The 14825-nt window shown below is 35.9% G+C and overlaps 2 protein-coding genes and 1 pseudogene across 2 annotated transcripts in view; 1 reads left to right on the plus strand and 2 right to left on the minus strand.

Annotated features, from left to right (window-relative positions):
• The window catches only part of LOC107754792 (valine--tRNA ligase, mitochondrial-like), a 19824-nt pseudogene extending 15241 nt beyond the window's left edge, over positions 1 to 4583 (minus strand).
• Positions 4584 to 4695: 112 nt separating this feature from the next.
• ppp1r11 (protein phosphatase 1, regulatory (inhibitor) subunit 11) lies at positions 4696 to 8450 on the plus strand. The gene is made up of 3 exons (XM_016571437.1): positions 4696 to 5121; positions 7280 to 7388; positions 7656 to 8450. The coding sequence occupies exons 1-3, from the start codon at positions 5044 to 5046 to the stop codon at positions 7835 to 7837; spliced, it is 369 nt and encodes a 122-aa protein (XP_016426923.1). The 5' UTR covers positions 4696 to 5043; the 3' UTR covers positions 7838 to 8450.
• A 3014-nt stretch (positions 8451 to 11464) lies between these two features.
• Positions 11465 to 14825, minus strand: part of LOC107754833 (uncharacterized) — a 6868-nt gene continuing 3507 nt past the window's right edge. The window contains exon 3 of the mRNA XM_016571436.1: positions 11465 to 12864. The gene's annotated coding sequence lies outside the window, so the exon portion shown is untranslated. The remainder of the gene's footprint in view (positions 12865 to 14825) is intronic.

Below are 14825 nucleotides of genomic sequence, written 5' to 3' on the forward strand. Positions count from 1 at the left end.
AGGTTGTTAGACATGGAGCGGCTCAGTGATGTACCTCTATGTCTGAGATGGCCGACTCTAACGCACAGCTCCAGTTGACCAGACCTTCAGAGCGGTAGATGAGCCCAGAGTCACACAGCCTGACAAAGGCCTCTGTCACAGCACTGCTGAAACCCTACAGATAAAAAGAGGGGGCAAAAACTAAAACAAAGGGAGGTGAAGAAAAATATAGACAATCATTTTTGAGATTTTGTTGATAATAGGTCCAGTTCTTTTATCATAATGGAAACCCTTATGAAAAAAGTACTTAATTTTATTGAATGTGCACTTGTAGTGTACTTCAAATCCTAAAAGTATGTTTTTAAAAAAAAAACTGTAATTGCAGATATTATAATATTACTGAAATAAAAGCCCACTTAAGTGTGATTAAAGAGGGCACACTTCCATGACTAGGTTTCTTAACAAAGTGCACTTTAATAATGTCAAATTAAATGTTTTACTTTGAAGTACATTTTAAATTGTAACAATTTGTCATGCTTTAAGAAGTACACTTATTGTTATTGACTAACATACTAGAGCACACGTAAAGCACTAACTGTAGTGTGTTATTCAATATTACATTTAAAGTGAATATATTTTAATATTTTTTGCACTAAATTGCAACTTCATCATTACAATTGTGTAATAACAAATATATCTAAAAATACATAACATACGTTTCAATACAAATGACAGTTAATTTTAGTTTACCATTATACTTTAAACATATTTCAAGTACAAAAGGTGCGATTATAAAATGACATATTATTAAGTGGATCAAAAAAAGCACTCTAAATTTCAGCTAACTGCATTTTATATTCATTTTGAATAAACTTGAATATATTTTCATTTAAATGCAATTAACATGTAATTATGTGTCCAAAAGCATTAAAAAAAAAACTTCAGTATGAACTGAATGTGAAGCGTGTTATTTTCATAGTAAGAAGCCTTTTTAAAAATGAACCCTTTTTTTTCAGATTGAGGTGAATTGCATTGTGGGATGCATTAATTAGACATCCTATTCATACAGAGAAAATGCATACTGTGCATAGTATACACACTGCATACTGCAGGAACAATATGAATATCATAGAAGAATGCTATTCCAAACAGCCCATGAGAAAACTGAGTAAAACGTCTTTTTTTTAAATTACCGGATCCATTGTAAAACAGGCTCTGCACCAGTCAAGAGATGCACCAAGTTTTCTCAGCTGATGATAAATCTCATCCCCCTTTCTGAAAAAATAAAATAAAAAATCATTAAAACAACAGAAAGGCAAACACTTGAGTTGAATTAAAAAACGAAAGCAGACCTTACAGTTACCATATGGACATAACATAACAGTTGCACTAGTAGCATATACAACTGCAAGGCTCTGAAAACAAGGACAGCAAAGACAGACAGAGACTTACTCATTTTTCCATCTCCAGACCTGTTTGAGGAACTCCTCTCTACTGTAGTCCCGTCTGCACTTCCTCTGCTCCCTCATCAGCTTCCTCTCAACCACCGACTATCACACACAGAGACACATCACAGATCATTCCGAACAGAAACGGACACCTAAGCGTCCTATTTTACCATTTAACAGAGATAAAGAGCTGTGATACCTGTGTTGCAATCCCAGCATGGTCGCAGCCGGGAAGCCACAGCACCTTGTAGCCCTGCATCCGTCGCCTGAAAAAATGATTTGATGAAATGGTCATATCATCTTGGACTAAGAGTCCATTTATAGAGATATTTTATACATGCATTGCTGAGGCATGTAATGTTAGAGAGTAATAATCAAAGAGTTTATTCAAATGGTACCAGCGAGCCAAAGCATCTTCTATAGCCACTGTCAGCGCATGTCCGAGATGTAAAGTGCCGGTCACATTCGGCGGTGGAATACAGAATGAGAAATATTTATCAACCGCATGGGGCTGTTTACTCTGAGGAAGAAGGTAAAAAACAGAGATTAAAAAATTAAAAATCTACTTACACTACTGGGGTCAGTGAGACTTTTATGCTCAACAAGACTGCATGTATTTAATAATAATAAAAAAAAAAAACAATAAAGAGAAACATTACTGCAATTTAAAACAAGTGTCTTCTTTTGTAATATACAGTGGCACTGTATTTCACTGATGCTCCAGAAGGAACCCCGATGCATTAAGAGCCGGGGGGTGAAAACTTTTTGAATTTGAAGATCAAGGTCAATTGTACTTAATTTGTCTTCCGGGAAACATGCAAGTATCTTCTGTTGCTTCCGAAGAGCAAAAAAAAAAACGAAAAAAAACCTGATATTTCAACAAAATAAGAAAAATTCGGACATCTTCACCTGCTCTTAATGCATCGTGTTTCCTTCTGGTGCATCAGTGAATGTTTGAACCTTTTTTAATAGCTGTGTTTGAGTCCCTCAATTGTCCTCAGTGTGAAAAGATGGATCTCAAAATCATACAGTCCCTGCTGGAAAGGGTTCAAATATGCAAAAGATGCTGGAAAACTGAGTCTTCAGTGTCACATGATCCTTCAGAAATCATAATAATATGCAGATTAGCTGCTCAAGAAACAATTCTTGTTTAAAAAAAAATAAAAATCTTGTTTCTTGTGTTGAAAACAGTTGTGCTGCTTAATATGTGTGTGGAAACTATGATATGCAATTTTTCAGGATGCTTTGATGAATAGAAAGTTCAAAAGAACAGCATTTATTTGAAATAGAAATCTTTTGTAACATTATAAATGTCTTGACTTTCACTTTAGACCAATTGAATGCATCCTTGCTTAATAAAATTAATTTCTTTTTTTTTTTAATCTTACCGACCCCAAACTTTTGAACAACGGGGTATTTATATATTAATTGATTTCTTTATTTGCTTTAGGGTAGAGACAACTTATATCAAGCTGCAACTGCTCCCATACATGCTGCTCAGGACTGAAGAATCCCTGTTTCTCCCACCACTGATACCAGCCAAACTCCACATATTCCGGGCTGTAGGATTGTGGGAAGGGCAGAGTGGTGTCTAAAAGAGAGGACGTTTGGAAGACATGGGATGATAGCAATAGACATCTATAATAACTGCATTAGTCAGACACAACAAAAAATCCAGCGCATCAATGGACAGAAACACAAGACAAAACACGGAGAGGAAAAACATTCTGTCACCTTTCTTCTCTCCAGGTACGAGTGCAGCAGTGTATGCTATTTTCTCTTTATCTGACCAGATAAGTTCAGGATCATTAACATCCTGCAAGGGTTAAAGACATAAGACTTTTATGGGTTTAAACCAAAGGAAACATTAGGTACCCATTTTGATATGTACAGTCTGCATAACCTACGCTGCTGAGTATGGCCTTCTCCCGTGCTTGTCTGCGTTTGGCTTTCTCCGCTTGTGTCCTGAGATGATGTGAAGGCTGTGTGCTAGACGAGCTTTGAGAGCAGAGTCTGCATCCCCATGTGCTCCAGGCCTTCTGAAGACCTCTGCTCCAGATTCTGGGTGACGCCACATGCACAGCCATCCACATGTCCTGAAATCTGGAGCCTTTCAGACTGAAACTAATGCGAAAAGACAAACAACTGTTTTTCTGTTAAACAAAATGGAATACAACTTTTTTTAAATGATTTAATTTGCGCATCACATTTGAAAATTTTAGTAATACATTTTTTTTATTACTTTTTTTTTTCATGGTACCAAGGTATTTTTTGTTTACCTTGGAGTAAGTGTTGTTATTGTTAACTGAAACTAAAACTATTATGAAACTTACACTTTAAAAAAAAGGATAGATAGAAATACTTAAAAATTGTAAATAAATATCAGTTGAAAGACTTAAACTTAAAAAAAAAAAAAACAACAACTTTGAAATGTTCCCCTGGCAAATAACTGAAATAAGTTTAAGTTGAAATACTTAAAATTATAAAACCTAAAACGTTATATAGAAATAAAAATACATAAATGAAAATGACAAAAGCACATAATGAAATGACTAAAACTTAACTTTAACTAAAATGTAATTTAAACTATTAATACAAAAATGATTTAAAAATCTAAATATTACTAATTACCATTATAAATAATACTAAAATAACACTGCTTGGAGTACCATGTAAATGCAATAGAACATGAATATGGCAATCATTAAGAACAATAGTATAACAAAACAGTACATAAAATAAAAAACAAATGTGTTTGGCAATGCTTAAAAGCAGTCGATGAAGGTTGTGAAAAATATTGTGAATAAATGCGTTCTGAAACTTAATGACATGCATATTTTACAGTATACACATCTAATCTTTTAATCAGAAAAAAAATGCTGCATATTAAGTGACACATAAAAGGTCTAAAAGGAATGTACCTTCAGTGTGTGCTGTCACAGGGAGCAGACATATTGCGGATACGGCAGTGATTTTTCCCCACTAATATTTTTAGGTCTAAAATTCCATACGACTTAAAATGTTTTGATTAAAAACACAAATGAGTGTCAAATCAAAAAGCTGCAAACAATCAAAGTTAAATTTCACTGGATTATACTTCCTTCACGTTAGGCAAGTTCTCGTAGCGTCTGCTGTGTCCCATCGGAACGTTTTTAAAGGAACACTCAGCGGCTGCGTCTCAAGAGCTAACGAGCTGCCTATATAGACAGCATCGGTGAGCATCAAGGGTGCGTTGCGCTTTCCGAGATCGTTATATTTTTGGGCGTTTTTCGAGTCAACGGCATATTTAGATATACAATTCAGCCGAGCTTACGCCAAACACTACTATATTGTCTCAAAATCCTGTCTAGGTAGTCAGCTCACTAGTTTTTGAAACACAGTCAACTTCGGGAACCGGTCCGTCCGCCAAAAGCGTCCTTCCGAGGAGTGATTAGACTGGCGCAAATTCATCTCATGCATTCGTCTCAGATTCATATAGTGTCTAGCTCGACATCCTGACACGCCAACCGAGAGCTGCAGCCGTCGTGATTTAGTATCCTTTAAACGGAGAGCAGACTCTCGTCGACTGAAGGCGACCGAGCGCCGCTGGAAGGTTTATTGGGGTTTGATCAGCGCTATGGCGGAGGTACAAGGTACATCGAGTGAGACGATAACGGAGACCGTTCAGACGGGCACACCGCCTCCACCCCAGCAGGTACTCTGCCCTACTTTCTGTAGACACCATCACGAGCCACATCTAAACCGAATCATTCAAGAACTGTGAACCAGCGGCTCTTGTGATTAACTGACCGTTTTGTGGTTAGCATATCGAGTAGTTTAATAGACTGACTAGATACCAGCGTAAGGCCTGTTTAGTAAGCGACATGTTCAGCTGGGATTGTGTTCTCAACTGGTTTGACAGTGTGTTATGATCACAAGTTAACCCACATCACAACACAAATCCGCCTGTAAGTCTCTACATAGATATATTTACCATGGTAACCGGCAGTTTTCAGGTTAGTTACTACAATTGTTATTGTTACTGCCGTAAAAAAGAAATTAAAATGATAGAAAATTATTTGAGTTTTGTTAAACTAATTAAAAAGAAGCTTAGTTTACCGCGGCTGCGGTCGTGGTAAGACCGAAGAGTGTAAAGACCATCGACTCTACCGTGCGACTCCACCAGGCAGGGACACCGGCAAAGGACATAAGTATCGCTTTTTATCTCTCCTCTTTCCACTTCTGTTTCAGGTTTTTATAAACTATTTCTTACTATGTGTCAGTAAGTTGTTGTTATTTTAGCATGTGTGTTTGCCTCAGTGTTATTTTTTTAGGATTACTGATGAACTAATGTACTTTGATTTGTATTAGTTATCTATTTTAGTTTTAGTTACAGTTGTAGTAATGTTGTCATTTTATTAGTTTTTTTATTATGTCTATATAGGCTTTTTAAGTTTTACTTTTATTTAATTTGAGTTATTTCAGTACTTCAACATACAAAATGGAAATGAAATAATATATATATATATAATGTATTTATATATATGTACATGTATATGTATATGTGTGTGGCTGTACATACACATATGTAGTTGTTTTTTGGTGTTTGGCTTAGTGTTATGTTAGAATCATTATTATACTCATACCTTTTGTTCTTTTAATATTTTTGAATTGTTTTTAGCTTTATTTTTTTGTTTTCATTTAAATGTTTTAGTTTTGAAATGTTGTTGTATGCATTTGTCATTTTTATTTAATTTATTTAATTTTCTTAAATGTGTTTATACTGTATATATAGTATTTATAGAGTTTTAGCTTTTAGTTTTAATTACTTTTTCTTATTTGTAAGTCGCTTTGGATAAAAGCGTCTGCTAAATGACTAAAAGTAAAGTAAAAGTAAAAGTAAAATTGTGAAAGCTTTTTACAGCACTTAAACACGGGCACTTTTACAACACCTACAGCAAGAAAAGTACTAGGGTTATTACAGTTAACTAAACTACAACCGTTAAAAATAAACATGTTCGTTACTTAAAATAAAATAACCGTTAACTAAAATTATAAAACTTATTTCAGCTAGTTGCCAAGGCAACATTTCTAATTTTCATTTAAACGTACATTTTCGTTTAACTTGATGTACTAAAAACTAAAACATAAATTAATAATTTAAAAAAACTGTGCAGGCATTTAAATAAATAAATAAAAATGCCAAAACCAACAAAACTACTAAATCTTGAAAGGACACTAAAATGGAAATTAAAAATATCTAAATAACAACTTAATAAAATCGTTAATAAAATCTATAACAGTATGTTAACCCACTGTTATTTATATATATATATATATATATTATTAGTGCTGTCAAATGATTAATCACGATTAATTGCATCCAAAATAAATGTTTTTGTTTAGATAATGTGTGTGTACTGTGTATATTTATTATGTATATATAAAAACACACACATACAGCATATATTTTTTATTTTATTTAAAGTTGCTTTTGGGTTTTTTTGGTAATAAAAAAAAATCCCAATTACTGTGAACACTATTGTCTTCATAATGTTTGGCCAATAAAATATTGTTACAAAATGGTTATACCATATTAAATGGTTACCTTATTCATATACCATTTACATTATACATTTTACAGTAATTTAAGGAATGCATGGTATTGCTGTGGTGTATGTCTAGCAGATTTTGTTGCAGTTCGTAGTAAGATCCCATGTTAATGTATTGTGGTTTTGCAGTAGTAACACAAAGCCAGAACAATGGTTGATGTGATAAATGTTGTCATCATCATAACTATCAATGGTTACTCACAGCTGTAAAAATATTTAATAATGTCACTAATATTCTTCATTCACTTCGTGTGCTTTCAGGAGGGCAGAAGCCTGACCATCAAGCTCAGGAAAAGGAAGACGGAGAAGAAAGTGGAGTGGTCCAGTGACACGGTGGACAATGAACATCTGGGCCGGAGGTCTTCAAAGTGTGAGGCTTGTTTTGACTTTATGTGAAGTCTTGATCTGAATCCATTATGGATCGTCATTTAATGTGTATAAAACGAGAATCGGTTTCATACTTGAAAATAGTGTAGGACAGGCAGATCTGGGCCAGATTTTAAATAGCTGACCTTGAAAATCAGGTTTAAATGACCTGCATCTGCTCAAAGCGGCCTATTGAATGCTTTGTTGCTTGAAATAGAACGTCCTCAGCTTATTTGTTTTTCACGTTCTTCTACAATTTTGATATGTTCAGGTTGCTGTGTTTATGAGAAGCCTCGACAGTTCGGCGAGTCTTCCTCGGAAAGCGAGGGGGATGACGAGGAAGGCTGCGGAAGCGCGCACTGCATTCTGGGACACGGGAGAAGAGGCCATGGACAGAGGGAGGGTGGAGGAGGCACAGCGCCCCCTAGCTCTGGGGGAAAGAACCCTCACTAGAAGTTGAGGCGAGTGGGAGAGTCGGTTTGGAGGGAAGGGTAACGGACGGCGTGGGCACTACATTCATAATCCCTCATCCTCACTCACATCTGATTACATCACACCATCACTGGGTGTCAAAAGCTTTTTGATGAATGAAAGCTTGTAGAGCAATGCAATGTGATTTAGTTTTTTCCTCAGTCATTTGTTTAATGACTCAAAGAAGACTAAACCTTTTTTGCGATCTGAATGCTGTGGAAAATTGATATTTGTTGTACATAGGACATTGGTTTTTATTCCTTTTGTAAAATCTATATTTATTTGTTTGCGTTTAACCACTTGATCTTACCAGTTTTGTGTCCACAAGCAACATTTTAATGGATTTAAACCTTCAAATATGATTCAGCAGGGTTATAGCTTCTAGTTCGAATCAAACGGATTTAAAAGGACTAAATGCAGTATAAAAAAAATAATTTTCTATCAAATATAATTTGCCTTGCGGTGTCACAATTCTAGCAGCAGTATTTCTTCATATCACTTGAGGAACTTCAAGCGTAGTATGTGTTGTGTGCTATAGTGTATTTAAAACATGGCAGGTTTCAGGAACTCAACCCTTTGGATATTTTCACAAGGGCGCATTAAATCAGCTCCATCAGCCGTCAATGTTTGATTGAGTTGTAGTGAGACTCCCCTCAGACAATCAGACTAGTCAGAGACTCGGCATGTACGTGCAAAGACATCGATGTGTTTATAACTTGGTGAAGTGGACTGAGAAACATCTGTGATGCTGTTCTTCATTCCTAATGCGAATTGAGAACGCCACATGGATCTTTACCGAAATTAAACTGCAGCTATGAAATTAAAGAAATAGTTCAACCAAATATGAATATTTGCTGAAAATGTACTCAGGCCATGAAGATGTTAATGAATTTGTTTATTCGTGGGAACAGGTTTGGAAAAATGTAGCATTACATCACTTGCTCACCAGTGGATCCTCTGCAGTGAATGGGTGCCGTCAGAATGAGAGTCCAAACAGCTGATAAAAACATCACAATTATCCACAAGTAACCCACACGGCTCCAGACTATCAATCAACGTCTAGTGAAGTGTTTGTACTAAACAAATCCATCAAGACTTTTTTAAAAAAAAAATTTTTACTTCAAACCACTGCTAACGGCTAAAATACGAGGCCATAAATCCATAATGTTGCTTTCTCCAGTGAAAGTCATCTTGTCTGAATCAGGAGAGAAATATGCACCGATCAAGCACAGTTTACAGGCAAAAACAGTTATAAATGAATATGTTGGTGAATTTTGATGAAGGAGATTTTATGGATTATAGACTAGTATTTTGGCCAGAAGTGACAGTTTAAAGTTAAAACACTGACTAATGATGGATTTGTTTCTTCGAAATGTACAGCTGTTCACTTCACAAGATGTTCACTGATGGACTGGAGCCGTGTGGATTATTGTGATGTTTTTATCAGCTGTTTGGACTCTCATTCTGACGGCACCCATTCACCGCAGAGGTTCCATTCAAGTGCTGTAATGCTACATTTCCTATGAAGAAACAAACTCATCTAATACTTGGATGGCCTGAGGATGAGTAAAGTTTCAGCAAATGCTCATTTCTGGGTGAACTATTCTTTTAAACAGTGGGATTGATCTGAAAATGTGTGGATTTGGTGTCTTTTCCTTTCATTCTCATGCCTTATACAAAATACAGGGAATATGTTTTGTGTGTGATATAGATCACCCTGTCACATGTAAGGGGACTCATCTCGTCCTAGGCACTATGGCTGCTTTTATTTGGCAGAAATTGGTATGAAATCCAGCTGAAATTGGGAGAGTGCATATGCCGTCAGGATGGTGTGTAGTAGTTTGACTCGAGCTTTAAGGTGTAAATGGATTATATGTGGTATAAAGAGCGCGGGAGAGTGCATGGCTGAATGCTGGCCAAGACCAAATGCACAGAGCATCATCTCTCCACTGATGTCACATACAGGTTACAGTTGATCCCCATCAGGACCGTCACTGCAGTCATCTGCATCCCAGCATTCACATGCATCTGTCGTCCCTTTATTGTGAATGCACCTGTATGTACATAGCAAAGGTCATAGAGTGGACTTAACATGAATAAACAGATGTTAAATTATGTTGTTTATATCTATTAAATGCTTAATGGCAACCTGATTCTGTTGAGTCCTTCTGAAATGTACATTTATATAATGACTCGGTTGATGTATTATTAAGAGCTCAGAAGCTTCAGTAAAATGTTTTAGACCAGTCATGTGGAAAGTGACAGTCAGAATTTAAACATGCATTAGCAGCATAGAATGGAGCTGTGGATTGTTATTTACTAAAACGTATAAATCATTTTCTTTAATTAAAATACATTTGAAATAAAACAAAATATCATTATTAGATTTAAACTTGAAGATTAGGAGCTGAACTGAAAATTATTTTAAGTAGTATAAAAATTACTAAAACAAAAACTAGTTAAAAGTTAATGTATTAGAAAAACTAGTAAAAATTACAAATGAAATGAAAGCTAATTCAAAATAATCAATTATAAATACTATAAAAGAATGGATTAGTGGTTGATGCATGTGAACTAAGGTACTCTTTTGGATGATGTGAATTAAAATCTGGCTAGTGTCACATCCTGATCTCATCCCTCCTCTCTTTCACATAGTAAACATAATACTATTAGAAATATAAAGAAGCTTAATTGTTGCGATCATTTCCAGGCCTGTAAAAAAATTATGAAATGAATAAAATATTAAAACGTAATGGAAATTTCTATAGTGAAAATATATATTTTTTCATGGTCTGCTCTGCTCTAAAATATACTATTACAATATACTATTATATATTTATATATATATAAAACAAAAATTAACAACTGGAAGATCATTCATTGGTCAGAAAGCGTGAAGCCCTGATCCGTGGTATATAAAATGCATGATAAAGTTAAAGGGGTCATATGATGCGATTTCAAGTTTTCCTTTCTCTTTGGAGTGTTACAAGCTGATTGTGCATAGATAAGATCCCTGAAGTTGCAAAGACTAAAGTCTCAAAACCAAAGAGATATTCTTTGTCAAAGTTAAGACTCTGCCACGCCCCCCTAAAACGGCTCATTCTAACACGCCCCCACATATCTACCCCACTATGTGGAAATATTTGCATAATCCCGCCGCAAATGTGCACGCAAAGAAAGAAGGCATGGTGTCAGTAACCGCAGTTAGTGTTGAAGCAGCCATGTCAGGGAGACGCTGTGTGTTTCAGTGCGAAAGCAAAAGCACTTTATTTGGATCACAATGATCTTTAAAAAAGCATCATATGACCCCTTTAATATGTAAAAAAACATCTTTGGAGGTTTCGCAACCATTTTTTATTTTCCTAATAACCACAGTGGCCATCTTTCATAACAGCAAATTTTAGTTAGTCTCGAGATAATGGAGTTTTTGGTAAACATCTGTACAATTAAAATTCATAGTGCCATGACACAAAGATGGCTGATGTGGTTAAACAAAATAAAATAAAAAGTGTCACAATTTTTGGACTACTTGAAACAGACTGATCCATAACAGATCAAATCTGTGTCCACATGTGCCCTAATATAAACATACATACTCCAGACATGACATATGGGAAAAGAAAGTTTATTTTAGCTGTAAGGACCATTAAAGACTCCGTGTGCCGCACTTAAGAACTGTAGATGTAGATCTCACACCCTAGATACATCCATCCTTGAACTGCAATGCATTTCACTCTACAGCAGACATTTCTATTCACAGCTGTCTGGTTTCAGCAGTGGCCCGCACTTCTATGGTAATGGAAAAACACATTTTAAAGAACCTTCAAAGGTTACACGTATTCTTGCATTGCTCAAGGTTGTAGTAAGCCAACAATTCTAGCGCTACATTTTAATGGTTAAATAACTGACATAAACAACCTAGAAATTTATAAACTAGTACCACAAAGGAAAAGTCACTCACAAATGTTTCATTGTTCTATAGTATCATGCATAGATAAAACGCTATCTGTGGAACACATTCAGGAAGAGAAAGCTATTCTTGCAAGCGAGAGACTCGTTTGTGCAACAAAGCATTGGATATTAAGCTGTCAGTACGCAATTGTGCAAAATTACTTCTAATTTCTTTACCCATAATTCCCTGTGAACTGGCCAAAGTACCAGATACTGTGAGGCACAACAGATATAATCAACTGAAATAGAAATGAAGCAAGACTTACAACACATTTGAAATTAATCAAGACATGCAATTAATGCTGTAACGAAGCGTACATAAATATACGTCAAACACAGAGTGGTTCTAATGACGTAACCCAAAACATAAGGAAGTCAGATTTTAATAAACGGGTTCAATTAATGAAAATAAAATAAGTACGGAACAACATAAGGTTTGCTGTATGCAAAAGGTAGTTTAAAAATCATTTGCATCCAGTTCCTCTATAATTGCACTCAAAAATACACCAAGATAGCCTGTGACTGGACTAATGGACCGAATTAAGGATGGGCGACTCAACCCATTAAACGGAAGCGGACACATTGCAGATATGAACAATCCAGAGACGCTGTTAGAGGCCACATTGAGCTATGAATAAAGTGACGCATGCAGATGTGCAGTACACACAGCGTGAAGTCGCAAAGCTGTTAAATCACCATATAAAGGTAAAGGTAAAAACTGGTTCAGCTTTCAGGATCACAGTATTTCAATGAAATCCCCTGACAATCAATCACTGCTGGTTCCTCAGTTCTGTACATGGTTGTTTTATCGCGGTGGCTGCAGATTCTAGTGTTTTACTCGGCCACTTCTCCTGCTGGTGTGTGACGTCAAAATCGTTTTTGGGAAAATTAAAAGTACATTTTAAAGTGAGCAAAAAATTTCCACTGGTGGAGAGAAAGAGGTGCCGGTACATTTAGGGTGCTCTTCAATCGCTCATGGGGAGTTGTTGGTGGTCGGTGTTGAAGTGGTTAAATCCTCAATGAAAGATTTTGGTACTGGACTATCAGCATGTGTCAACCTGTGACAGAAGCAGAGAAATTGTTCATCATTGCAATATCAGAAAAGCCAGATATTTGTGTGTGGGGGTGGGGGGGGACCAGTTCATCCAAAAATAAAAAGTCTGCCATAATTTACTCACCCTGTTGTTGAGCTATGGTGGAAAGAGTAGTTTTAAGTCAATATTGATTCAAATCTGGGACTGTTTTTCATAAAGTTATCATATAACTTCAGAATAGGGCAGGGCGATCAATAATATGATATCGAGATTGCAATAAAATTAATGTTTATAATGATAAGTGCTGGACACTTTTACTTGATATTGATTAATCTAACAGCTTATCATACAGCAGAAATAAATGTGACAACGGCCATGTCACTAATAAGTCTGCATGTTCTGAGTGTTTCTCTGTGTGAATGAGTGCTGTGGTTTCATCTGCTACACAAACTCAAACACGCGTGACATGAACTTCATCGCCAAAGATGCTCTGAGAGCCACTTCACCAGTTTCATATGAGGAAAAACAAACAAAAAAACACCAAATACACACTCAAAACACTTTGGACACTCAAAGATCTTCATGACAAACCACCACAATAAAAGTTCGGCCTAACTTCTAACAGAATTATATTACTACTGTTACTACTAAATTATAATAGAAATAAATCGCTGCTGTATACTAAAATGCAATTCTCAAATTGATAATAATAATAGTAATGTGTTTAAGAAATATCATTAAACCAATACTTTTTTTCATTTATACAGTTCTGTTGTGCAGCATCTTATTTGACGAATTAAAATGCAATGTTTTGTTGTAAATGAATTGTTTATTTGTTTGCATTTTAAAAGATTGATTAAACCATTAAAGTTTTATTAATTTCACACTTTATGATCCAACTTGTATTGAATCATAAAACACAGAAACCAGAAAAAAATTTAATGGAAACCAAATAGAATTTAGGAAAAAACTAAATTGATTTTATGGGGCCCTAAATTAAAAGGTAGCTCTACTCTGTGGAGTTGAATTGTGAACAAACCAAGTTATATTTACATTCATTTTCAAAGTCTGACAAAAATGTGAAAAGCATTTTCTTCCCCATTAATAGTAAATATCAGTATACAGTGGGGGAGATGTTTATTTGATCCCCTGCTGATTTTAAGTTTGCCCACTTACAAAGAAATGAAGGATCTGTAATTGTTATGGTAGGTTTATTTTAGACATATAGAGACAGAATATCAACCAAAAAAAAATCCAGAAAAACACAATATATAAAAGGTTAGAAATTGATTTGCATTTCAGTGAGTGAAATAAGTATTTGATCCCCTACCAACCAGCAAGAATTCTGGCTCCCACTGATTGGTTACGTGCCCATCTGGAACACAGATTAGTCCTGTCACTTTAAGAAGTTACTCCTAATGTCAGCTCGTTAGGTGTATAAGACACCTGTCCACACAATCTGTATCTTCCATTCCTCTCCCACCACCATGGGCAAGACCAAAGAGCTGTCAAAGGATGTCAGAGACAAGATTGTAGATCTGCACAAGGCTTGAATGGGCTACAAGACCATCAGCAAGAAGCTTGGGGAGAAGGAGACAACTGTTGGTGCGATTATTCGGAAAAGGAAGAAATACAAAACAACCATCACCTCCGTGCAAGATCTTGCCTCATGGGGTAAGGATGATCATGAGAAAGGTGAGGGATCAGCCCTGAACTACACGGGAGGAGCTTGTTAATGATCTTAAGGCAGTTGGGACCACAGTCACCAAGCAAACCATTGGTAACGCACTACACAATGGACTGAAATCCTGCAGCGGCCGCAAGGTCCCCCTGCTCAAGGCAGCACATGTACAGGCCCGTTTAAATTGCCAACGAACATCTAAATGATTCAGAGAAGGCTTGGGAGAAAGTGCTGTGGTCAGATTAGACCAAAATTTAGCTCTTTGGCATTAACTCGACTCGCCGTGTTTGGAGGGAGAGAAATG

The sequence above is a fragment of the Sinocyclocheilus rhinocerous genome, unplaced genomic scaffold, assembly GCF_001515625.1.
Source record: "Sinocyclocheilus rhinocerous isolate Xijiao unplaced genomic scaffold, SAMN03320098_v1.1 scaffold21, whole genome shotgun sequence".
Lineage (NCBI taxonomy): Eukaryota > Metazoa > Chordata > Actinopteri > Cypriniformes > Cyprinidae > Sinocyclocheilus > Sinocyclocheilus rhinocerous.

What these genes read in the sequence shown, in the direction of transcription:
- ppp1r11 (XM_016571437.1), top strand. Translation starts at nt 5,044, where the DNA reads ATGGCGGAGGTACAAGGTACATCGAGTGAGACGATAACGGAGACCGTT. An exon ending in CACCGCCTCCACCCCAGCAG is followed by an intron (nt 5,122 to 7,279) that starts GTACTCTGCCCT and finishes GTGTGCTTTCAG; the next exon opens with GAGGGCAGAAGCCTGACCAT. An exon ending in GGGCCGGAGGTCTTCAAAGT is followed by an intron (nt 7,389 to 7,655) that starts GTGAGGCTTGTT and finishes TGATATGTTCAG; the next exon opens with GTTGCTGTGTTTATGAGAAG.